General features: G+C 46.9%; 1 protein-coding gene across 1 annotated transcript in view; it reads right to left on the minus strand.

The window, feature by feature from the left end:
* Positions 1-1,156: 1,156 nt before the first annotated feature.
* ERO1A (endoplasmic reticulum oxidoreductase 1 alpha) overlaps positions 1,157-24,774 on the minus strand; it is a 30,487-nt gene continuing 6,869 nt past the window's right edge. The window contains exons 3-17 of the mRNA XM_025205615.1: positions 18,609-18,728; positions 16,666-16,749; positions 14,303-14,341; positions 13,847-13,923; positions 12,603-12,676; positions 11,501-11,621; positions 10,945-10,982; positions 9,757-9,765; positions 8,713-8,739; positions 8,446-8,538; positions 5,616-5,862; positions 4,832-4,901; positions 3,990-4,076; positions 3,562-3,695; positions 1,157-1,637 (exon numbers count right to left, since the gene is read on the minus strand). Coding sequence (XP_025061400.1) covers positions 1,577-1,637; positions 3,562-3,695; positions 3,990-4,076; positions 4,832-4,901; positions 5,616-5,862; positions 8,446-8,538; positions 8,713-8,739; positions 9,757-9,765; positions 10,945-10,982; positions 11,501-11,621; positions 12,603-12,676; positions 13,847-13,923; positions 14,303-14,341; positions 16,666-16,749; positions 18,609-18,728 — 1,281 coding nt within the window. The 3' untranslated portion in view covers positions 1,157-1,576. The remainder of the gene's footprint in view (positions 1,638-3,561; positions 3,696-3,989; positions 4,077-4,831; positions 4,902-5,615; positions 5,863-8,445; positions 8,539-8,712; positions 8,740-9,756; positions 9,766-10,944; positions 10,983-11,500; positions 11,622-12,602; positions 12,677-13,846; positions 13,924-14,302; positions 14,342-16,665; positions 16,750-18,608; positions 18,729-24,774) is intronic.

Raw genomic sequence — 24,774 nt, forward strand, 5'->3', positions numbered from 1 at the left:
ACCCTGTCTAACTTAGCTTATCTGGGTGCAGACCTTACAGCTAGATCCCTAGTTAGGTGGACAATTAGACCTGTCTAAAAATGGCTGACCTGATGTAAGTTAAGCGTACGTCCGAGGCAGTCTGACTTGGATAGATAGGGTCTGGCAAGACCAATCCAACTAAACTTCCATGTGGTTCCAGCCCAGCTGCTGCACCCAGCCCTGGAACTGTATTTTTCCTACTTCCCTTTGGCACCAGGCTATTTATCCCCCTGGCCTGTCACCCGACTCCCAGATCTGCCCCCCATCCACAGACCAGCTAGGCCCTCCCCACTAGCCTGCCAAGCCCTGCATCCTGCTCTCATGCCAGAAACCAAGGAAGGAAGTTGGGTGGATAGGCAGAATTGGTTGTCTGGGGGGCAGGGAGGGTCAGATCTCACCATCCCCTCCCCCTGTGAACCCTGTTTGCCCTCCCAAATCCCCCCCCCCCCCCCAGTCTGTACATACCCCAAGCCATCAGTTTAATGTAAATTCATTTTAAACCCATTTGAAATGGGGCATCTCTCTATAGGGGCTTTCATTTCAGTTTAGCTTCAAACCAGTGCTTACCTGGCTGATACTAAAGCAGCGATTGATTTATAATAATACTTTATCAATATCGGATGTAGCTGCAGAGCATCAGGCCCACAGGGCCCCAGGGATCTGCACAAGTTATATGCACACACATGAATCCCCCTGCCCAACCTTTTTGGGTGTAAGGGTGATGTGTGCCACCAATTTTAATCCAGGAAAAAGTGTGCCTCAGGTACCAAAAGTCTGAGAAATGCTACGTTAAATTGAAACGGACACATCTACAAAAGGGCTTGCACAGGCTGCAGGAAACTGGTGAGAGAGTTGCACCTTTAGCAAAATTGGTGCAGAGCAACCTGGGATTAGGCACAACTGCATGCCCCTCCCAGTGCCAGCCACGGGGTAGAGCTGTATCCTGAAAACTAGGTGGTAGCCTGTGCCAGGATGACGGCACTGAACCACATAAAAAAATATCTGATCTAAGTGCGCTTCACACCATTTCATACGTTACTTTTAAAACATCTTAAAAATGGCAACGTCTGGGAGAAGCTAGTGAACAAAGGCAGAGGAGGACGGCTGACTAAAGAAAAAGCAACAGTCTAGTGAGTTGCTGTAGTTGTATTTTGTGTTCCTGAATTTATTTGATGTCACAGTTTCACTTACACCTTCTATTTCCACAGGCAAATAGACTCTTTTTTACCCCTGGAAAGACAGTAGCATGCAGACAGACTATTATTCTAATAACCCTCAAAATCTAAAACCTGATCCTTATATTTTCCACACACATTATTCCTTATTTCCACCCCCTCCCTGCCCCACCTTTAAAAAAAATAGATTTTTCTTTTCATACAAAACATTTGGCCTCAGTAACTTGATGACACAATCATTTTGTAAAATGAAGGCTTCTCCTAGTGGTCTTTCCCTTTTTTGGCTGCCTGAAGCATGAAGAATACCAGGCTGTTATGCTGTTTTCTAGAAAATGAGCATAAAATTGAAGTTTAAGTCTTTCTCTCCCTCTGCAACAGATTCACGGCACAGTTCGTAACAAGGTCTTGAAGTTCTCCAGCTCTCTAACGCTTGTTGAAATCCTGTATGCAAACAGAAGGAAGGAAAAGATACAGTTAAAGCCATGACAAATACCACCTTGTATTTTTATATAAATACAGAGCTCGGGAGCTAAACATTTTACATGGTAAACAATGAACTTCTGACCTCCCCGGCTTTGCTGAATTGTTTTAGAGCAAGCAAATACACAGGAGTGAGGGCAGCAGAATAGGACATGGGACCCTTTATAAACAGTTCATTTTAGCTATAGTCAAAAGTCCCCGTTACATAGAGGTTAAGAAGTCACGTGCAAGTATTGAAACAGCTGCTGAAGCAGACTCTCAAAGCAACTATGGAACAACCTTATGCTTATTGCAAAAGATTTCATCATTTTATTGCCAAATGCATTTTGCTAGTGGAGCCCTAGCATCAAACACTAATGCCAAGGCTCTGAGCAGGCTTCATGTATTTGCTGTATTCTCTTATTACCACACGCCCCCAAGGACACGCATCTTGTGTTTTGGAAGGCAGAACATGGGGGGTGGGAAAGGATTTTTCCCCGGAGTCACGGCCTGGAGCTAGCTTTTTCCTAGAGAGGTTATGCTACAAAAGCGCTGCCTCCTCTCTGGGCCAGCAAGCAGGCAATTTGTTAGCAGCTGTGAAAGTATTAACACTGGACTCTGCCCCTGCTTGCTTGTTCGCCCAGAGAGAAGGGAGGCTATTCTGCAACACAGCTTCTCCATGCTTCTATTCCAGTGACGATAATAAAATCTTGGTGGAGGAAGGAGGAAAGGAGCCTCCGTGTCATTACCCAGCCTCTTTGGAAGAGGTGCTCCTGTGACGTATGGGGCACTCCAGCAGTGACAGCGAGGCAGCGCCTTCCAAAGCAAATGCATGGCTGCGATGCTTTGCAGGGAGAGCTGCTCAGCAGTTCTGTACGCTCCCTCTCAGCCGAAACAGCACTGCTGGGAGCGTTTATTTTGCAGACAGGGCTGATTTTTCGTGGACATGTTTCGCCCCCGTTATCAGCCAGCAATTCGTATTTCAGAGGATAACAAAATCAGTGCCTTGATTGGTCACTGATTTAGATACAGCCAGGACCACTGCACTTCAGAAGTTAGGAACAATTTAAAATCCCACCGGAAACCTGCTAACCTGGCCCTCCAGACTAGACCACGCAAGAAGGCAAAGGATGAAACCAAAAGGCCTTTTGATAAATCTCACTCTACTGAATTCTTCGTTACAGACGAATGCTTCCCCACGGCCTCAGAGCTGAACTGACGGCTGCCTCTTAGGTATCATTTTTGCAAAGAGGTGCTTCAAAAGCAACCTGGTGCTCAAAGGCTGGCATCCAAACTAAGTGCAGGAGTGGGAACAGCAACGACCTCTGCTGGGAGACAGTGGGCTCCTAAAATGGCACAAGTAATTTCTTGCACACTTCTGAGTCCTTCCTGCTTGAGCCGCGAGTGTTGACTGTAACCCCTCAGAGAAGTGGAATACAACAAAGTCAGTGCTCCAAAACTCACGCAGGGCCACAAGACGCTTGTTCAGAGCTTAGCAGCGTCACTAGCAAACGCTCTGAATGCAAAGACTTAGTGCTGGAGCTGCTGAGAAGGTGCTTTGGGCACAGACGGATTTGCTTATTAGCTACAAGACAAGGGGACAGGGAGCAGCTGCTCAGGAACCCATATCAGCTGTTACCTCGGCATGATCCGTCGCAGTACAAGGGAGCTAAATCCCCTTGCCTTTGACCTTGAATGAAGCCAGGTTGAAGCTGGATGGCGTTTACTACATTCGTGTTGCGACAGAATCACGCAGACTCGCCAGCTACCCCCTAACAGCTTAGGCAGACATCGTCTGATCTCAATGCAATCTTTACATCTGCCTAGACCCTTAGTTTTACAGCGTGCTGCTACCTTGTATTGTCTTCGTACTGGAAAAAATAAACGCACAAAGTCTCCCACCAACCTTCCGAACGCGTTCATCAAGGCGACGATCTCCTGCCTCGTTAGCTGGAATGCCTGGGAGGGGCTGCTCTCAGACATCTTCTCTATCAGCTTTTCTGAAAACAGGATCTTCAGGGCAGTGCCCAAGCCCTGAGTCTGTGCAGGACAAGAAACAGGCCATTGAGCATCTGACCAGCGAGTTCACCTTCCTTTCCCTTCATTTGATTTGTATGGATTCCTATTGCATTAATATCACCTCAATCAAATGGGCTTTGTGTCAAATGCTGCTAAGAGCAGCAACAAGGGAAACCCATCAAAAGGAAAACCAAACCAGTGCCTTTATCACTGTTTATATCATGGTAGTATCCAGAAGCCTTGGCCAAGCCAGGACCCCTGTACAAAACCAGAGCAAAAGCATGATCCTTACGCCAGACAACTTCTAATACTTACCTGGAGCTTGCCCCAAAGACGACATTTAAAACAACCGACACAGTCCATAATCCTTGAAATATTCCGGAAATGGAACCTAAATTCCTCCTGGGGGGGGAAAGAAAGAGGGTTTTGTTTTCCCAAGCCCACCACCGTAGTGCAGGTACAATGCAAGACCTCAATACGAGAAGCCTGCTCAGAGCCCTTGATTGATGCATTCAGAAAAAAAATCAGTACATTACTACCCTGAGATGACATACTCACAGGCTTGGGAAAACTGTGGACACAGGCTCGCTTGCTTGCGTTAAACTGCCCGAAGCATTTGGAAAACTAATGAATACGTTGACCCCAACTCAGAATTTCTCCCCTGGTAACTGAAGCTCATCGACATATAATGTACTCTGCTTAAGTACCTGGCTCTGGGGTGTGGGAGTATGCACTTACAGTGCAAGCCACCACATTAGCTGCAGGAACAGCCTGCCCTAGGTTTTCCACACCTCATTAAAGCTCCTTACCTCATTTCTCAGAGGCCTAAACAACTTGACAGGCTCACATTAGTTCAGGGCTGCTTTAAAAGCCTTGCCATTGATGGCTCGTGGCCAGTCTCAGCAAGTAAGTAGTTAAATAGAAGAGTCACCTTAGGACAAGGTGAGGGGCAGAGGGTTCCTATTCACCAAAGTGGCTTATGCACCCTGCTGATATAACAAACACCAGGTGTCTGCCTAAGTAACAGGCAAAAAATTGGGACTGGCATCACATAAAGCAGGTAAGCAAATTATACACTCATCCCTTCTGCAGCAAAGGGTTTGAAACGCTTTGTTGTCTTCCAGATGTAGGAGGAGAGGGGGCAGAGGGACCATTACCTTCAGTTTGGCAGCTTCTCTTGCATTCCCAGCAAACAAGGAGTTTTCATCAAAGTGCAAAGGGAAAGATCTGAAACATGAATGAAGACAGGACTGAAGATGACATTTTTTTTAAATACCAAAATGACTTGGAGGCTCCTGAGTCACTTTAGAAAATGAGATTTAGACTCCCGAGTCCTTTGGGTGTTTTGGTACTTTACCCTGCGTCTTCTCTTAGTGTCCTTTCTGTCTCTTACAAGTATTGGGAATTCTCATAAGGACACTTTTGATGCAATAGATGGGAAGGTACCAGCATCTCCTTAACCACAGAGGCCAGGCATCGGAGACAGACAAGCATGTGTCACCTAGAGGACCAGCTTCTAATCAGAGCTAACTTCCATTGCCCACACAGGTGACCGATTAGAGCTGCCCATAACCAAGACATTCAAGACTGTTTTGAACTCATATAGAAACCTAAAGCTGGCATCCGAGAGCTCATTCAGACAGCTATAAGTTTGGGAGCTGACAACGAGGTAATTAATTAGACACACCTCTGCTAATTCTTTTTTTTTTTCTTTTCAGACTAAGATGTTAAACGGTGGAGCTAATTATCCTGTTTTGCATTTTGAGTTCAGGCGTCTGCATTTCCTAACAATACCATCCTACTAGCTTGACCCGTATTATCCCACTGAAAAAAAAAGCAACTTCTTTAAAAGGCTTCCAGCAAAGGAGGGGCTGTTTTCCTCACTGGTTACTGCTCCCTTTGCACCATTATTCCTTTTCCCCAGTGACTGACTGTATTTACTTGGTTAGGCGAAGAACTTGCAGCAGCAGGGCTTTGGTCTCCGCATCTCGGACTTGATTCCCTGTGAACAACTGGAAGCCGGGGCGCTCGAAGTATGGCAGAACTTTTGACAACGCCCGTAACTCGATCAGGTAGATGAAATACAGGTTCTTGAGTCTCCTGGGCCCTTCTCCTCGGGTCAGTATTTCATCGAACCTCTGCTGGAACTCGGTAACGTTGTGTCCCCATTTCTTCTCTGCCCACGTATCTGAGAGAAGGGGGAAAGCAGGTCTTTGAAAACATGATTTCAGCTCAGTGAAATTCTCCTTCGTGCAACACTACAAGCCACCGTGACTATGGCTTATTCTTAGAAATTAAGGTTTAAAACGCGCAGGCCCAATCTCACACAAAACTGCTCTAGCTGAAAGGATGGTGCCATTTTGCACCCAGCTGTCTCCCAAACCTGGTATGGACACTAAAATCAATTGAAACGCAGCTCATTTACAAATACAAGCTGCATTGCTATCGCCTGTTTTAAACTGGTTTAGGTGGATCATTGGAAACTTGCATCTATTTGTTTAAATCTGACTTCAAATGAGTTTCATTTAAACCAGCATTAGCTGGGGTGTTGGCAAGACCTCAGCCACGTGGAATGGATCAATTCCTTCTTCATCATGCAGCATTTGCTCCATTACTAATTGATGCCCCACGTTTCTTTCTTTCACTGTTGCTTCCCATTCGTTTACTACAAAAAAGATGGTATGATCCCCTGCTGAGGGTGAGCTTCCCTAGTACAGCGCATCAGGAGCAAATGCTGGGCCCAAAGCGCAGGTCAGCAGTTAATGAAACAATACCACGGCACAAAGGAGCGTCTGTGTCTATCTCAGGGAAGAGAGGCACAAACAAGCTACTGTGGGGTAAGAGAGGGGAGGGATTTACCCTGCAGCTGGTTTGGGGTAACTGCCCACGTGCACGCTTTTATTCTGAAACAAGTGGAAGCTGGGCAGAAGGCAGGGTAGATCTACACCTTGTAGACTAAATCAGAGATGCATACGCTTTCATAAGCAGCAGTTTATTTCATCCTGCAGTAGCTTAGCTCTCAGTGAAGGAGGGCTACATTTCCCCAGATTAATCCCACTTACTACGGGATAAAGGTATGTACATGGGCAGTCACCGTGGAGCAACTGAAACATGGTAAATCCACACTCCCTGTTACCCCAGAGTAAGTGGCTTGTGTGCCCATACCCCTAGAGAAAAAAGTAGCAGGACACTCCTGTGTGTGGTGGTATTGCTCATCATTTCACTTGTAACGGGCCACAGATCTGTGAAACGTGGCAACATGAAAGGGATGAGGATTAGCGATATTATATCTATGTCTATATAGATATAATATATCAGTTTCAAGCTCCTAAAAGATTATAATCAAGAAAAACTGCATAAAAAATACAAACGCAACAACAATAAGCGATGCATAACCACCCACCACCTGGTGGCTGGATCACCAATAGCATGGGATAAACAGCAATGGTATTCACGCAGGCTATAGAGAATTAAATGAGAGCCTCTTAAATAGGGACTATGCTAATCTTAAAGAATCCTGCAGACCAGTGCTTTTCAACCTTTTTTCCATTAGTGGACCCCTAAAAAATTTCTAAAGGAGGTGCGGATCCCTTTGAATTGTAAGTGTGGGTATTCACATACTTTTGATTGACCTTAGTCCTCTTTTGCAGATCCCATGGACATAAGCCCCCCAGGGGTCCGCAGACCACAGGCTGAAAATCACTGATGTACTAACATGAAGAGCTGTCAGGGCCTGTCCTGGCAGCGTATTACACGCCTTTCCAATCCAAGTCATTCAAATCATATTTTTCCCTGAATGTTATAGGCTATTAAGAAGTCGAACTGAAAATGTTGGTCTGGAGCCTCTTCAGTTTTTTTACAGAGTTTCTTTTTATTATAATCTTTTTAGGAGTTTGAAATTGTATATATATAAAATTATAAATAACGTATATATAAAATGTATATAATATTAAATTTTTGCTAATCTTCATTCTTTTCATGTTGCCGTATTTTGGAGCCTGTTGTCCCCCAGCAGAGATCGCTGGAGTTCAGATTCAGACACTTCATGGGAAATGATGTGCCAATCCCGGAGTGGGGGGGGACGACAAAAAAACGTTGCTGTAGCGGCACGCTCCCCGGTTATATGTCGCCGTAGCGGCACGCTAGTGGTGAAACCTAACCGCGCCACACACGGCAGTTACCACCCATACTGCACCACGCTTTAGTACTTCCAAAAGGAAGCTGGGAAGTACTAAAAGGAAGTACTAAAGCACGGCACCATAGCAACATCATCATATGACAACATGTAGATGCACCCGATTAAACCAAAAAATAAATAAATAATCATTTCCTGCTAAGGCATCTGGAAGCCCCGACCTCATGCTTCCCAGCTCCCCACACACCTGCGATCTGTGGCTAAGGGAGGAAAAATGATTAGAGGGAGAAACAGAAGAGCAAGGCTGGGCTCGAGGCTTGTCAGCCTGGGCTACCTGCTAGGATTGTGCCAGCCACTGAGGCCACTCCAGCCTGCTTTCACAGCAGCAGGGAAGGGAGGCAGGAAGTCACAGATTCACAGAAGTTTAGGGCTCACGAGATCGTTGGGTCCAGCCCCCTGCTCTGGGCAGGAAAGACTGCTGGGGTCAAATAACCCAGCAAGGTGTGCGTCCAGTCTCCTTTTGAAGATCCACAGGGTAGGTGCCTGCACCACCCCCACCGGGAGTCAGTTCCAGAGTGTGGTCCCACGAACCGTGAAGTTTTTCCTTCGATCCAGTCTATGGACAAAGTCACTCACCTTGCAGAAGGTACCGAGCAGACAGGTGGATATTGATGCTGGAGTGCAGGCCCGAGATGAGTTTGTAGAAGGCTCTTTTCTCCACACACACACCTGGAAGGGAAAAGGCACTGTTTAAAAAAAACAAAAATCAAGGAACATGGGTTGGAAATGTCCTTCCCCCATCACTAGAGAGAGAGACACAGAAGCATGTTTCTCTTTGCCAGCCACCACCCACCGACACAACAAGTCCAACCCCGCTACAGACCAAGCAGTCAAATCCATTACCTTTCAGCCACTTGTAAAAGGCATGCCCTGGAAAAGAACAAAAAAAATACCAAGCTGTCAGAAGTGCAATCACCTCGAGCACGGTATGAGCTTGTGGAAAGCTGTTCTCAGGGCACCACAGCCATGATGAAATCCAGTGCCGGGCTCAGAGGGTCCCACTGCCCCTCTGCTTGCTCCAGGCATTTCTTACAGCCCAGCCCTAGGTCCCGGGGTCACAGCAGGGTTGGTGCACAAGGCAGGGCCCTCACTTGCAAGCCACAGCTGCGGCCAGACTCCTGAGCTCGTGCGGGTCTGCAGAAGACTCTGCATAGGCACAAAGAGCCACCTGTGTCACTTGGATGGCAGGATCGGGGCCTGCGTACGTTTTGCAGGCGAGAGTGCAAAAGGGAGCAGAAGCCAGGAGCAGTGGCACAGCAGAAGCAGAATACCCAGTCCCGGAGGCAGAGGCTCGAGCCCTTTTTCCTTGCCGGGGGGAAGGAATATTCTTTCCCATTGTAAAAAAGAAATGGAGTCCCGGGGCCCTGCTGCTGCTGACGCAGTGTGGTGGGTGCTTTGGCCCCACTGGAAAACACAGCCCGACATGACTTAAAAGCAGCTGATAAGGACATTTGGCCAGACCCCAGGGCCATCTCACCCCACGCCCTGGCTCAACATGGCAGAGAGCTCTGCCATCTCCAAGAAGAGGAGCAAGCTTGGTCCAATTTCTAAAGGGCAAGATTTTCAAAATCCCCGAGTGACACGGCTCTTGGATGGAGCCTGGGCTCCCGTGGAGGCTCTGCGGTGTACAGCCCCCCAGCCACACACGGGGGAGCATCTTCTCATCAAAGTGCAAGGGGAAAGATGTGAAACATGAATGAAGATGTCATTTTTTTTGAACGGGAGACAGGGCAAATCAAGCACAGTAAGACCCAGGTGACTTGTGCTTGTGCTGGAATAGCTGTTTTGCGAGCTGGCTGCTGGGATAACATCTCGGACTGCGAATGAAGCAGGGGGGAGCAGTAAGGGAGGGAACAGTCCTGTATCCATGAGGGAAAATGCACTCACCTTCATCATCTGAAAAAGAGAGAGAGAGAGAGAAAGGTTACATGTCATAAGAATTAATTCCAGTTGCAAGTAGCAGTGAGAGCTGGCAAACTGCTCCAACAAGGGAACACGTGGCTTCAGCAGTGCTTAAAATGGTTCTGCAGGAGCCTGAGGTTATCACCAGCTGCTGCAGTGAAGACACAAGACGAGCAGAGCGGTTTTACACCTGCTGCCTCCTGGCAGCGCTACGGCCCTTTGCAGGTGACTGCTGGTGGACCCGTAGAGACCTGCTTTCCTTCCTGCAGCCTCCCTGCCATAGACCGTCTGCAGACCCTTGAGCACGTGACTCAGGCACCTATGCAGAGCCCGTCTCCTGTGGGTTAAGCAGTCCCAACCGCCGAGTGCCAAATTAGGCCCTCGCTTAAGATGCCTCTGTCACCTGATCTGCAAAACAGGACTCTCTGGCCTTCCCTCTCATCTGAATGCTGCAGCATTTCAGTCACTCCTCATCCGGGACACCAGCCCCATCAGAGAAAGCCCTGCTACCCAATGGCTCATCATAGATTTCATCCCTCTCCTCTGCTCTTTCTGCACCTTTTGTTTTATGTCAGGGACTAATCCAAAAAAAACCCACCATGGAAGATTTTGCCCACAGAATTTGGGTTCTGCTGAATCAAGCAGCCAGCTGTCATACAGCCCACCTGCTTTTCTTTGGACAATCTCACCCGTGTTAACAGTCAGAACAGATGTGTCGTCAGCTGCAGTGGGCAGTTCGTTAAGGATTCGGTGCCAGCACACACACCAGGGTTCGGGTTCAGAGGGCGGGACAGAGCAGTGTGTCCCAGAACGCAAGACACGGGACAGGGCATCAGAGACCTGAGGGCTAACCCCATGGCACTCCTCGGTGACCTGCAGCAAGTCACTTCACCTCTATGTTCCCTCCTTCTCAGCTATCCAGACTGACGCTTGAAAGCCAAACCTCCCTTCACTGGTTGTCACCATACAGCAAACCCTCCTAGTCTTCGCAGTATCAAATCTCAGATGTTACACACCAAGATGTGCTTCATCATGCCTTTTTACTGCACGCCCAATAACGAGCTAAAACATCCCTCTCCTTGCGTATGAAAACCAGTATATTTAGCATTCGTCATGAAGGCAATTAAAATCCACTGGCTGCAAAGGAGCTAGCCAGATGAACAAATGACTCACCTCTTCCAGACGCCAGAGGCCTTTTTACAGTCTGAGGCCTAAGAGAGAAAAATAATTTAAATAGGCGGTATAAATATGTATGTAATAAATAATCTCTTTGCTCTGTAATAATGTTTTATGAGTTCACGGAGGGCAAGTCGCCTGGAGAAGTTTAGAATTACTTTGCTGCCCAACCTCATTTAAAAAGGTGACCTGTAATATGGAAAAATGGAGTCGTGCCAGTTTTTGGTTTTCGTTTCGATGTAGTGAAAAAGGCAGCTTTGTAAAGTACTTTGAAGGCTAAAGATTAAAAGTACAATGCAAGTGGTAGGTGGCATCATTTGTGGTGTCATGTGTGTTCATGGCAAAGTTTGAACAGGAAAAGACATTGCACAGTAGCCTGGAAGTCAAGAGGGCCAAAAGGATACCACTGACTGTCAACAGATGCATTGTCCAATCACCCCCCACCATCCAAATTAAGAACTAGCTTAGAATCTGTAGGGGGAGTTTTCATCCCATCAGACCTATCGCTAACGAGCAGCACTTGCAAAATTAGTCTCTCAAGCCCTCCACGTACTTGAAACAGTTTTCCTCGTAAATGCTGTTCCAAATCTTCCAGGCATCCGGCCCTTTGTAGCCAGTGTAGCGTTCAGGATTCAAGAGTAAATCTACATACTCAGCATCAGGAGACTGGATGTCTGGGAAGCAAAGTTCTCAGTTAATGACAGAAGCAAACGAAGAAACATCACGCGCTCAGGGGCAAGCGCTGCTCCCTTACAACCAGTGAACACCACCGCGCTCCTTGAACAACCTCCTTGACATTGAAACCACAGGGAAAATGCGGTCTGAGAAAAGGGTCCAGAACCTGACTCTTAAACAACATTTCCATTTAGTTTCCATTTTTAACAAAGATCAACATTGCAAACCCCTTTAAATGTGTGCATGGGCACACAGGTTTTAAGATGTTTCTGGAGAGGTAACGACTCCTGTAATGAAACAGAAAAAGAAGTGTGCTCATGTCACTAAAGACAGAATTGCACTGTGTTGCTCCCACACAGGCCAGTTCTAGCCAGATGCAATTTCCCATCACTCAGTACTGCTACAGACAAATATTTTCAGTGCTAAAAGGAAAAGCAGTCACAGAATCATAGAAAATGAGGGTTGGCAGGGACCTCAGGAGATCATCTAGTCCAGAGGCTCCCAAGCCCCGGGCCATGACCCAGTACTGGTCTGCAGGAGATTCGGCTGCCGCATCGGCAGTCTGGAAGTGACCGGCATACTGCAGACTGGCAGCCACCCCTTTTTTATACTGAGTATAAAAAAGGGTTGGCTGCCAGTCCACAGTATGCCGGTCACTTCCAGTCTGCGGTATGCTGGTCTGTAGCTGGCCAGTCCGCGGTCTAAAAAGGCTGGGAACCACTGAAGTCCAACAAGTCCGTCTTGTTCCAACTATTACATAGCCAAGGATCAGGAAAAGTCATGCTTTACCCTCTACAGAAGCTCCTCCAAAGGATTGCTTTGCTTGCATTTTTTTTTTAAAGATTTAAACATACATGGTAGCGTGTCATGCACTAGCCTAAATTTCTATAAAGATGTTAAGCCTTTGTAATCGGCTTAAGTATTGTTACATCACTGGCGTATTGTTACAAAACCATTGACGTAAGGGCAGGTCCTTATACCATCAGCTTCGCAAAAGCTGTCCGAAGAGTCATCATGCTGGGTCCACTGGAGCATAGCCTTCTGGGCTTCCTCACTGCAAGGGATAAAGCAGCACCATTTTAGAGCGAGTCAGGAGTAACTTTTCTTCGAGACAATCTTAACTTTAATGCCTTGAAGCTGCAGCAAAGGAGGTTTTGATTGGGTATCAGGGAAAACTTCTTCAGTGCTAGCAGAGCGAGGCAGTGGAACGGATGCCTGGGGAAGTTATGGACTCTTCATCACTGGAGGTGTCCGAGGAGAGGCTGGACAGCCACTGCCTAGGCATAGCCCTGCCTGTATTTTACTCTGGATATTTCCCATACTTCTGGGCTTTGCTGGTTGCCACATGGGGCTTAGAGGGATTTTTTCCCCCTCCTGCTGCTACATGTTTTGGGATTTTTTTTTTTTAAAGCATACCTCAGGGGCATTGGGTGTTGGCTGCAATCAAGGCTGGGAATTTTGACTGAGCTGTGCCAATGCTCCCGCTTTCCAGGGACTTAAACCTGGAGGCTCCTAGCTAGAAGGTCTTGCCCCTCCACTCAGGGTCAGATCAATGCCGTATTTGAGGTCAGGAAGGAATTGGACCCCGTAGTCAGACTGGTACAGACTGGGGGGATTTTTGCCTTCCTCTGTAGCAGGTGGCACAGCCTCCGCCTGGGATCTCTTGAGCGTATTTTAACAAGGTCTGCAGCAGCCACTGTGGTCCCCTTGCTTTAATTATGGCAGATTAGGGTGTTATGTCTTGCACTGTGTCAGGACTGACTGTGTGGTTTTGCTAGGAGATTAGACAATCACAGAATCATAGATAATGAGGGTGTGAAGGGACCTCAGGAGGTCACATCTAGTCCAACCCCTGCTCCAAGCAGGACCAGCCCCAACTACATCATCCCAGCCAAGGCTTCGTCTAGCTGGGTCTTGAAAACCCCCAAGGATGGAGATTGCACCACCTTGCTGCAACTGGAGCCCATTGCTCCTTGTCCTGTCATCTGCCCCCACTGAGGACAGTCCAGCTCCATCCTCTTTGCAACCTCCCTGCAGGGAGTTGAAGGCTGCTATTAAATCCCCCTTGGTCTTCTCTGATGCACAATAGATTGGTATAGAAGGGTATGGACATGACTGATCCTGCCTCAGGCAGGGGGTCAGTCTAGATATGACCTCTTGAGGTCCGTTCCAGCCCTACATCTCTATGACTCTATAATTTATGGAAGGGGAAAGAAAACTATACCTCAAAGATCTATTAACAGCCCCAAGTCGTTGAGCTTCTTCACATTCTCCAGCAAGGTTATGAGCTTCTTCCGAATACTAGGGTGCAAAGGGAGAGGAGGGGAAAAAAGCCATTTATTTAATTTGGAAGTCTGCAGAAAGGATTGCATAGCATTTCCAAAGATACTGGTTACTTGGGACTCACCATTCAACCTTAACCCATAGTTCTGCGCAAGAGCGAGAATATTAATCTTTGTGGATGATTCACTAATGAAAAAAAGAATCCCCCAAATTCCCTCCTGGCAGGGGAGGGCCATCTGCTACAACCATTTCTGCATGTGCCAGACCTTTAAAAAGGGACAATATTCTAAATAGCAACTGTCAGGAGAAGCAGGGCATTTGGGGTTTGGGGTCACTGGGTATCACTCTGATTCGTGGCAATAAGCAGAGCAGGCTGTACCATCCAGGCAACACGTACCTTATGGCTGGCAGATCTAATTCCATCAGGAACTTCATCCTGAAACACAAGGATAAAGCTGAGACATTTTTCACTGTGAAATCATGCAGTTTTTTTTTTATTTTAGTCTATGAAAACATTAGGAAACATTTAGAAAACTTTAAAGGGGAAGCACAGGTTTCTGTTCAGATATGGACTGTTGGCTCTTCCCATGTATTATTAAGCAATAACCTTCAGGCCTACTTTTCATTTATACTGCACTGGTCTAATGGAGTAGAAGGGCTTTAGGGCACAAGAATGAGGCCCATCTGTAAGAAGAGAATAAAAATACTTCTTATTCAGGTACTTAGGTGCTGAGGGCCGTAGAAAAGCCAACAGGCAAATATCCATGTTGCCTTCAAGGTGAATTGATCCAAGTCAAAGTGCCTAAAATCTATTATTTAAATTGTATTTTAAACCAGAAAGGGAGAAATCTCTATTTAAATGATCAATTTAACCTGGGTTTGAATTCATTTTTAAGGGTTTTTTTCACCCTAAGAAAGGTGAGTAACAATTAAAACACTGATTTGCAATTAAATATGGGTGTAACACTAGATGCTTCTTTTTGGTAAGTAGGAGGATTCACTCCCACATATTTTACATTTTATTTACACAATTATATAACTTAACATATACGATTTTTTTCAGATTCTCAATTTTTACATTTTTATGGCATCAGAAAATGGTGAATGCCTTTTTAATTAACAATTCATTTATTTACTTGGGCATTGTTTCAAGCTGTATTGAGAAAGGAATGGGAATGCAGTTAAAAATGCACAAAAATGACTTGTTAAGATAGTTTAATTAAGAAAACCTTATAATTGCTGGATATGGAAGCAAAGAATAAACCAGATTTGCTAAACACGGCGAGTATGATTTGTAGTTACTGAACTGAGTGTTTCGGATCATCGTATTCAACTTTTGGAACCAGTTAGTTTCATCCTCAATATTCTTTTCTAATCCATGAATAAAAATAAGGAAAGACAAATCATGATTTTGTCACTGAACAGACTAGTCACTGAAGGGAACTAGTCAGATAAACTGAAAACAAGAAACGTATTCTCTCGGGGCTCTGTTACAGCTCTCCGAGGCCGATTCCACACTTCATGTAACTCTGAAGTACCATGTCCACTGCCAGTGACCCCCGCTTAGTTAATGGGGGTGATTTTCTTTACAAAACTGTTCAATTCTTTTTTTAATTTAATGTAATCTATTTTGCCAAAGTGCAGTTAGTTTGTATCTTAACACAGGCTGTACTACACCTGTATATAATTAAATGTGAAATTAGTTTAAAAAAAGAAAAATATGTTTAAATTGAAAAAGTGGATTTTTAATTTTTAGATAATGATACTTGTTACCACTGTGATTGCCTTTTGGGAAGGTAGGAATACAGCCGAACCTAGTGACCAGGTAGGAGAAAGGAAAAGGTAGCAGAACACCCAGAACGCAGAAGCAAGTCATACTTCTGTCTCTAGGTCAATTGTTTCTAGTGGTCTAACTCAAACCTTTCCACACCATATGTGAGAAGGTACAACATGGTTATCCCAGGAAGAAATGTCACTTCTTCTTCTAAGAAAGATGACTGAAATGCACAGCATGCTTTCTAATTATATAGGAAAATAAAATAAACAAATGGGCGCATCTACACGTGCATTAACACGCTTTCGTTAATGCATATTAAATTTAGTACCTCCCGGCATTTATACATGTGCACTGGGAGTGGCGGGGAGGGGGGCAGGGGGCGCACTGTAATTAGGGCAGCTCCAAGAGCTGCTCTAGTTAAAGCGTCTGGAGTATCTCGTGTATCAGCATCCCTGCACTTCAAAATGGCTATAAGCTTGTTGAATGAGCTGTAGATAAAGTGCCCCGCCACCAGTCTGAAGCGCAAGGATGCTGATACATGAGACGCGGGAGCCCGCCGGAGCGCGGTAATGACCACACTCCAGCAGATGCGATTAATCAAGTCTGCTCTGACGTGCTGGAATTGTACAAGCCTCCCTGCTCGTGTCCAGGCACCCTCCGTTGTCAGGTACCAGGCAAATGCACACTAGCCTGCCTTAATGCCCATTAACTAAAGGGCCTGGTTTTTAAGTGCTGCTGAATGCGCAGTTGCTTATTTTAATGCACATTAATTAAATAGCATGATTTTTTTCAGCGATGCTTTAATATACATTAAAGTAGGCTTCCAGTACTGCTGTGCACCTATGAGCCTATACGTTTTTGTACACTGCAGGGACCAGGAATGCTGACGGTTGTGCTTGATTTCTGTCTGTGTCTTTCCTCTTGTCCTCTAAAAATCATCTAGAGAACAAGAAACAGGTCAGTGAAAGGCTCTTTGTACTTACAGACTCGCAAGGCTTTACTGCACAGTCCCTTATTCCACAGTGACTGTTGTCTGTCCAGAAAGGGCACGGCTTCTTTAGGTTGACCTGCAAAGGAAACATTGAACTGGCCATTACACACGTCCCCAGAGCCAGGCCAGGTCTCTGAGCAGCAACCTAATGTGAGAACCCTGGTCATCTTGGGAGTAGATGCGACTGCTAACTGCTTTAAATGGATCTTCTTTAGGCTGAGATTCACCTCTGTGCCCAGGCTCGAGCCTACACCTCCTCTTCCGAGAGCTCCTAGGATGCGGAGCCCATTGTGATGGCTCTCTGGCTAGGGATGAACTTTACTCCGGGGGAAAGCCTTCTAGAGGAAAAGTGTTAACCCCCCGCACAATGTTCTTGGTCATGACAACCTGGGCAAAAGTCACCAGAACCACAGTTCTGCAAACCAGCCTGAATTTGACCAGCGGGCTGAAGGTTTCAGGGGCATCACTGGGTTTTCCTAACCAAAGTAAAATCTCATGTTTATGGCCTGTCTAATGTGCAACAGAGCCTCAAGTGACTCCTCTAAGAGCCCTTACTCTGACTCAAAACACCGCCATCCAAGTAGGACTCTTAACACAGTCCTAGCATTTAACCATCTCATTAGAAAGGACAGCACTGGACAAAACGGCCTAATACTCATCCACCAAATGAGACTGCACTGCCCTGGTTGAATGCAGAATCCTAGATTGAACCTTCATCCCAGAATGAAGCTGGGATCCTATGACCCCAGCTGACTTCCTGCCCTTTGGGCGGGGGGCTGGACTCGATGATCTTCCGAGGTCCCTTCCAGCCCTGATGTCTATGAAATCTATAGAACTGGGCCATCTCTGCTGGAGAAGAGAGAAAGGCTCTCTCTCATATCCGTGCAATCCCAGCACTTCCAAAGAGGTTTCATGAATACAAATGTTGGAAGAATTTGCTCCGAAAAAATAAGTTTACTAAAGCTGTCAATTAGTGAGGGCTGACAGGCTGCTTATACACATGCTCCGGGCTGGGGAGGGGCTGTTTTAATCAGTGTGGTTCCCTGACAGCCACTCTAATTAAAACAGCTCACCATCACATGTATTAAGCACCCTGCCCCCCATGTTTTAAAATGAGGACAGCAACTAAAGCTCATTCAAGGAGGCTTACTTAAAGCACCACTGTGGTCATTTTAATGGGAGTGGGGGCACTTAATACATGCAATGGCGAAGCGATTTGCTCGCGTTCTAATTAGAACATGGAACAGACTCAATTAATTGAGTCTGCTCATTCGAGTTCTCATTAGCACATCTACAGGCAGTCATAGTGACCAGCTCACTGGGTCACGTTCACAGCTCTTTGGGAATCCGGCAGACTCTTTAGGAAACACAGATTCTTTTATCCCGCTTTTACCACAACAGATTAGATTTGCAAGCCTGGCTTAGCCACAAAAAAAATCTTCTTGCTTTGTCCAAGACCTTAAGAAAACAATAAAACACTTAAAAATTAATCTACGGCCTCTGGGGAGTCTATTTGAAAACCAGGGGGCTTCAAATTAAGACTCCCCTGTGAAAATAAAACGTAGAATTGCTGAACACACTCATAAAATTGAAAAAGACTGGATGCAAGAATGCCTGAATTATAAAGACAGGGCAGTGGCAGTGCCTTGGTCCCTCTGTTTTACCTGTGACAATTTAAAGGATGCCTTTGACATTTCAGCCATTGCACCTGGTAGTTGTGTCTGAGGGCAGTTCAAAAGCTTTTAAGCACAGGTTTGGCAAACACTGGTCTAGGATGGGAAAGACCAGGGTGATCTAGATGGCCTCCTGAGGTGCCTTCCAGCCCTGGTTTTCCATGAGTCTCACTTGCAGGGATAATTTTAAAACAGCCCCACACACCACTTCTCTTGTTCTAATGTATTTCTGGCAATGAATAAATTTGTCTATGAAAAATACCTTGTAGTATTTAAAGTACTCGCTTTCCAGAAGCTCGTTCAGTCGAGGAAAAAGCTTGTAGTTGTTAAAAGCATCAATGGTTTCAACATCACAGGTGCAATCATCTAAGGAGCCAGTGACCTGTTGAATAAAACAAGATTATATGAGCAAAGTACAGGATCTTTTCAAAAACCATGCGCAGAATCTTAATAGGGAATCGTAGTCCAAAGTTTCTACCCCCTTTTCCAGCAAGGCCACCTATTAAGTTTAGGCAGAAGGCAAGGCAGGGTGGCACCTTAGAAATTAACTGATTAAGTTAGTTAAGTTTAACTGAATTAACCAGCATTAAACCCTGCTGTACTGTTCCTTCAACACATCACTGATGTCCTGCCTCGCTCCTGCAGCTGTATAGCTTGGGGACTACACATCTGCTTGGAAGCATCCCCGGCCCAAAAACTATTCCTGTCTGTAGAAGAGCTGACATTTCACGAATGCTTCACTTTTATTTAACTGTACGTTCTCACTAAACCTTTGAATCAAGTTTTTTATGCGCATACTATTGTCTTATCTCTCTAACAAAACACAAAACATAAATGCATTCCCTTTGTTACTTAGCACTTATATGTATTTATATAAATATAAGGTATGTATAAATATATCAAATGTAGTTTATATACACACGACACACGTTATATATATGTGCGCGTATCTATATTATACACACATTGTACATATGTATTGCGTGTGTATACATTTTTAGTCTATAAAATGCTAAGTAGCAAAGTCAGTGTATTTGTTTAATACAGTGATAGGACATTAGTGCGTACATAACAAAAATTGGTTCAAAGGTTAATTGAGAGCCTACGTATAAATACAAGGGGAAGCAGTCATGAAATGTCAGCTATTCAACAAACGCAATTGTTTTTGGAACAAGGGGGAGGAATCCAACAAGGTAAAGCTGAGAACAGGAAGTAAGAGAATCGTAGCAGGTGATTGTCTGGATCCTTAGATGACAGCTGTCTCGGTTGTATTTCAGTCTTGGCAGAAAAGGCGCAGAAGGCAGGGTGGGGCTGCACCTTTATAGACTAACCAAATAAGACATATAGAGAGAGCCCAAGCTATTGAGAACCCGAGTTCACTTCATCAGATGCTGCAAAAAGGACAAGGTGTATAAAGTGGAGCGAGTGACTACAATATAACAGGAGGGAGATGGAGGGGGGCTGCTGTGAGAGGTATACAAACACAGAACCCAGAGAAACAAGGAAAAGGCCCAGTCATTCGGAGGAAGCCGGGTGTTAGGGTGGATTAAGCAATAACAGCATCACCCTTGGACCTCCCAACAGTTAAAACAAGGTTTCATCATCTCAAGCAACACTTCTGCAGCTCTTTAGTCGATTGAATCAGAATCAGACTCTCTACTAGCCTCAGAGGTCAATCTGGCAGCACAGCCCTCAGCTCAAAGCCGGCACTGCTTGCATCAGTCCAAAGCAACAGCAAGGTGGGAGATATTTAAAAGCAGCCGTGGCTGTGGTCTGCCCACATGTACACTGCCAGCTCCACGGGGAAGTTGCACAATGCCAGAGACGAGTAAATAGCGAGACAGGCACTTCCCCCTCCAAAGAGCCTCACAAACACATCTCAGGAGCTGTCCCCGGGCACTCGGCCCTTTACATCTTGCTGTCCGGGACAGTGGATTTGGACAGGACAGTGCAACCTGTGGCAGTTCGGCATCCTCCAGTGTGAAGGGCTGTTACAGTTTTGGCTGGTTCAAGGACTTACAGCCCAGATAAACGGCCGTGATCCACACTGCCAGTTTACAAAGCAAATATCCAGGTGATGCTTGCTAATGTGTTATTAGAGACTCTTCCCTTTGCCCTTCACCTTTCACCAAAAGGCTGCAAATCCCCAGTGGTACCGATTCACATGCAGTGCGCTTTGTCTGGTGCCACACTCCCAGGTCCTGCTCTCCTGTCCGCTCCCCCAGGAGTGCCGCAGGCAAAGGAGAAGACAAAGAGAAGCGGAAAATCTCTACAGACCGTCACCGTCAGCAGCGACTGCTGTGCCTTGTTGCGCTGAGGTTCAAGCGACTGCCAGCCGGTGACACAAAGCATGGCACAATGAAGAGGGGAAGATCTATAGCAGTGGTCCTCAGTCTTTGTGGGCTTGAGACACCCCTTAACAGACTCGAGGCTTCCCTTGGAAAATGCCAGCTCTTAATTTTCCCCTTTTGGGACCATCACAAACCTCCTCCGTGTGTTGCACTCCAAGTGCCAGCTGCATTCTCTGCCCTGCCTTCTCCAACAACTGCAACACAACGCCAGCTCATTTGAAAAATCATCCTGGGGAAGGGGAAAGCACAACAGAAGAGACTATGCCTGAGGGATGCAGGCCGTCTACTACAGAAAGGATGTGGACAAATTGGAGAGTCCGTGGAGGAAACAAAAATGGTCGGGTGGCTGGGACATCTGATGGATGAGGAGAGGCTGAGGGAGCTGGGTTATTGAGTCTGCAGAAGAGAAGACCGAGGGGGATTGAATAGCAGCCTTCATCTCCCCGCAGGGGGGCTGCAAAGAGGATGGAGCCGGGCTGTTCTCGGTGGGGGCAGATGGCAGGACAAGGAGCAATGGGTTCAAGCTGCAGCAAGGGAAGTTGAGGTTGGATATTAAGAAAAACTCTCACTAGGGGAGTGGTAAAACACTGGAACAGGTAACTCAGTGAGGTTTCAGTCTCCATCCTTGGAGGTTTTTAAGACCCAGCTCAACAAAGCCTTGGCTGGGATGATGTAGTTGGGGCTGGTCCTGCTTTAAGCAGGAGGTTGGACTAGATGTGACCTCCTGAGGTCCCTTCCACCCTCATTGTCTATGAGGTCCCTACCAACCTTTCTCTTTTCCAGACTAAATAAGCCCAGTTCCCTCAGCCTCTCCTCATAAGTCACATCCCCCAGCTCCTGAACCATTTTCTTTGCCCTCCAATTGGACTCTCTCCAATTGCCCACATCCCTTCTGTAGTGGGGGGGCAAAACTGTCTCACTAGGAGGGTTGCAAAGAACTGGAACAGGTTACTCAACAAGGTTTCGGCATCCTTGGAGGTTTTTAAGGCCCAGCTCAACAAAGCCTTCTAGGAAGCACTTGGGTAACATGCCTTGCACAATATCAAACAAAACAGCTGGAGATGCCAGTGGCTCGGATGAACTCTCCTCACTCTCTTCCTCTGCCCTCCAAACGGCAGGAAAGGCACAAAACACGTCCTTCTGGGATACAAGGTTAAACAGGACAGGGGGAAATTCCTGGAGCCCTTGGCCAACAGTCTTGGCCAGGCCCTGGTCATGCCTGAGGAAGGAGCCACGTTTACAACAAGTGCATTGTGTCTCACGACTTTGGAAATTGCTTTTCTCACAGTGACTATCGAGACAGCTCAACACAATCTAGGCTTGCTGAGCTGGAGAGCAGGGGGAAGGCAGCAAGAGCCCTTGAAAAGCACCTTTCTTCATCCAGAAGGCAGAGCAGGGATGCCCCTTACAGACTTGCTGCAGCAGAGATGCAGAAACTTGGGTGAATCCCAGCTCACTTCATCAGCTGCTATTTTTTGGTTACAAAACTGCAGCTCTTGCCCCAGGTTTTGCATTCATTTCTGAAGCTTCTCATTCCACTACCGGATTTGTGTCGCATGTAGCAGGGGGTGGCCTCATGGCACCACAAAGGGAAACCACAGGCACCGGTAGTTTGCATGGCAAGCAAGCACAGAAGTAACAGCACAGCACTCAAGCTTATCAGGCCATCTTACTTGGTCTTAAAAATCATTAACCTGCTCATCCACTTCCCCAGACTGGTCCCATTTGCATTTCAAAATCTTCACATGCTGCTTCCTTGGAAATGACATATGCTTCAGCCAAGGGAGGGGATGTCTCAGCTGTCTGCTCAGAGAAAAAGCTGGATAAAGAGAGCAGCGTAGGCGCCTTTCTAAGGGCATTCTGGTCTCACTGGCATCCTTGTAAGATATCACATCTGCATATCAGTGATATGCATCCAAGCAGCATCCGCACCTAATATTGTTTGTATTAAACTTCCTTTCAGCCGCTCTAAACACCAGTTCAGTCTGACCCATTTTAGTCAACAACGTGGCTGGTGCTGAACCGGTCCCTTTGGGCATGGGCGACCTTCTGAAATTTCCCGGAAGCCACGGAGCGAAGCAGTATGGATACCTACTGCAACTCAGTTCAGAATAGCATTAGGGCAAAGCTGGGCCATGCAGCAGTGCACAACGTGTTGGCAGGGGTTGTGTAGGCACATGGAGTCCTACAGCCAAATTCTGGATCAAGTCAACTGGATCAAGTCAATGGCTGGATGTCTAGTTGGCCGTTGGTATCAAGCGGTGTGCCCCAGGGGTCGGTACCGGGGCCAGTTTTGTTCAATATCTTCACCAATGACCTGGAAGATGGCATGGAGTGCACCCTCAGCAGGTCTGCAGATGACACCAAGCAGGCAGGAGTTATAGATATACTGGAGGGTGGGGCTAGGATTCAGAGACCTCGACAAACTGGAGGATGGGGCCAAAAGACATCTCATGAGGTTCAATAAGGATAAGTGCAAAGTCCTGCACTTAGGACGGAGCAATCCCATGCAGCGGTGCAGGCTGGGGGCCAACCAGCTGGGCAGCAGCTCTGCAGAAAAGGACCTGGGGGGACAGCGGACAAGAAGCTGAACAGGAGCCAGCAGTGTGCCCTTGTGAAGAAGGCTAACAGCATCCTGGGCTGCATTGCCAGCAGATCGAGGGCACCAATTCTTCCCCTCTATTCGGCACATCTGGAGTCCTGTGTCCAGTTTTGGCCCCCCACTACAGAAGGGATGTGGACACGTTGGAAAGTGTCAGCGGAGGGCAATGAAAACGGTTGGGGAGCTGGGGGATATGACTGGTGAGAAAAGACTGAGGGAAATGGGCTGATTTAGTCTGCAGAAGAGAAGACCGAGGGGGATTGAATAGCAACCTTCAACTCCCTGCAGGGGGGCTGCAAAGAGGATGGAGCTGGACTGTTCTCAGTGGGGACAGATGACAAAACAAGGAGCAATGGGCTCAAGCTGCAGCAAGGGAAGCTGAGGTTAGATATGAGGAAAAACTTTCCCACGAGGAGGGTGGTGAAGCAGTGGAACAGGTCACCCAGAGAGGTGGTGGAAGCTCCATCCTTGGAGGGTTTTAAGACGCAGTAGACAAAGCCTTGGCTGGGATGATCTAGTTGGGGCTGGTCCTGCTTTGAGCAGGGTGGTGGAGTAGATGCGATCTCCTGAGGTCCCTTCCCACCCTCATTGTCTCCGATCCTGTGAACACCTCCTATTACAGCTGCTGCTGATGCCAGCAGACTCAGCGAGAGTCTATTAACGTTTCCATTTCACTGTTGCTGCAACTAAGCTGACCTATTTCAGGGGAGTTAGAGGTATCTGGGATCAAAACATCCTCGCCCACAGAGCCGGCTCAAGGGGCACACCCAAACGCAGGTGTAGTCTTTGTTCTGGAGGCCACCTGCTTTCTACATTGCTATGTGGATTTCCATCCCCGTGGTAGCTTTACCTGCTGCTGTGGGGTCTTTAGCCGGCGACTTGTGCTATTTCCGTGGGTCTCTCCGGCGCTTCCTTTGATAGCAGCCGTACGTTAACATATGCTACGGCATATTGTTCCCACAATAGGTGGTGGCTTAAGAAAACAAATATTTATCTGGATCCTAAATCCAGAATAATTAGAACAGTTGCTCAGGATGAAACATAGATACTGATTCAATCACAAACATGCACCATATGCTTTGCAGCTCTCATGAATCACTGAGCTAAGCAGCCGGGATCTGTTCCAGTCCCCCAGGAAGGGGCGTGCCAGCGTGGCATGAGGCAAGAGGGCAGGACTGGCTCTGCCTTGCTCAAAGGTGACAGCAGGTACCTGGCCAGGAAGCCTGACCTGACAGCGCTGAGCGCTGAGTAAGCTCTGGAGAAGGCAAACAGCAGCTGTGGCACGCCTGTCTCGTTAACGCCCCCATGCCAGGGGAGCTGCACGATGGGTGGGCATCACAGGGCAGTACATCACGGTGCAGGTTGGCGTGGAGCTCCAGGACCTGCAAATCCTTCTATGTCTCCACTGCTCCCCTGCCTGCTTCACCCCAATCCATAGCCCTCCCCTCTCACTCCACCTGCTCTCCCTCCTTTCC

This window comes from Alligator sinensis, unplaced genomic scaffold (genome assembly GCF_000455745.1).
Source record: "Alligator sinensis unplaced genomic scaffold, ASM45574v1 scaffold358_1, whole genome shotgun sequence".
NCBI lineage: Eukaryota > Metazoa > Chordata > Crocodylia > Alligatoridae > Alligator > Alligator sinensis.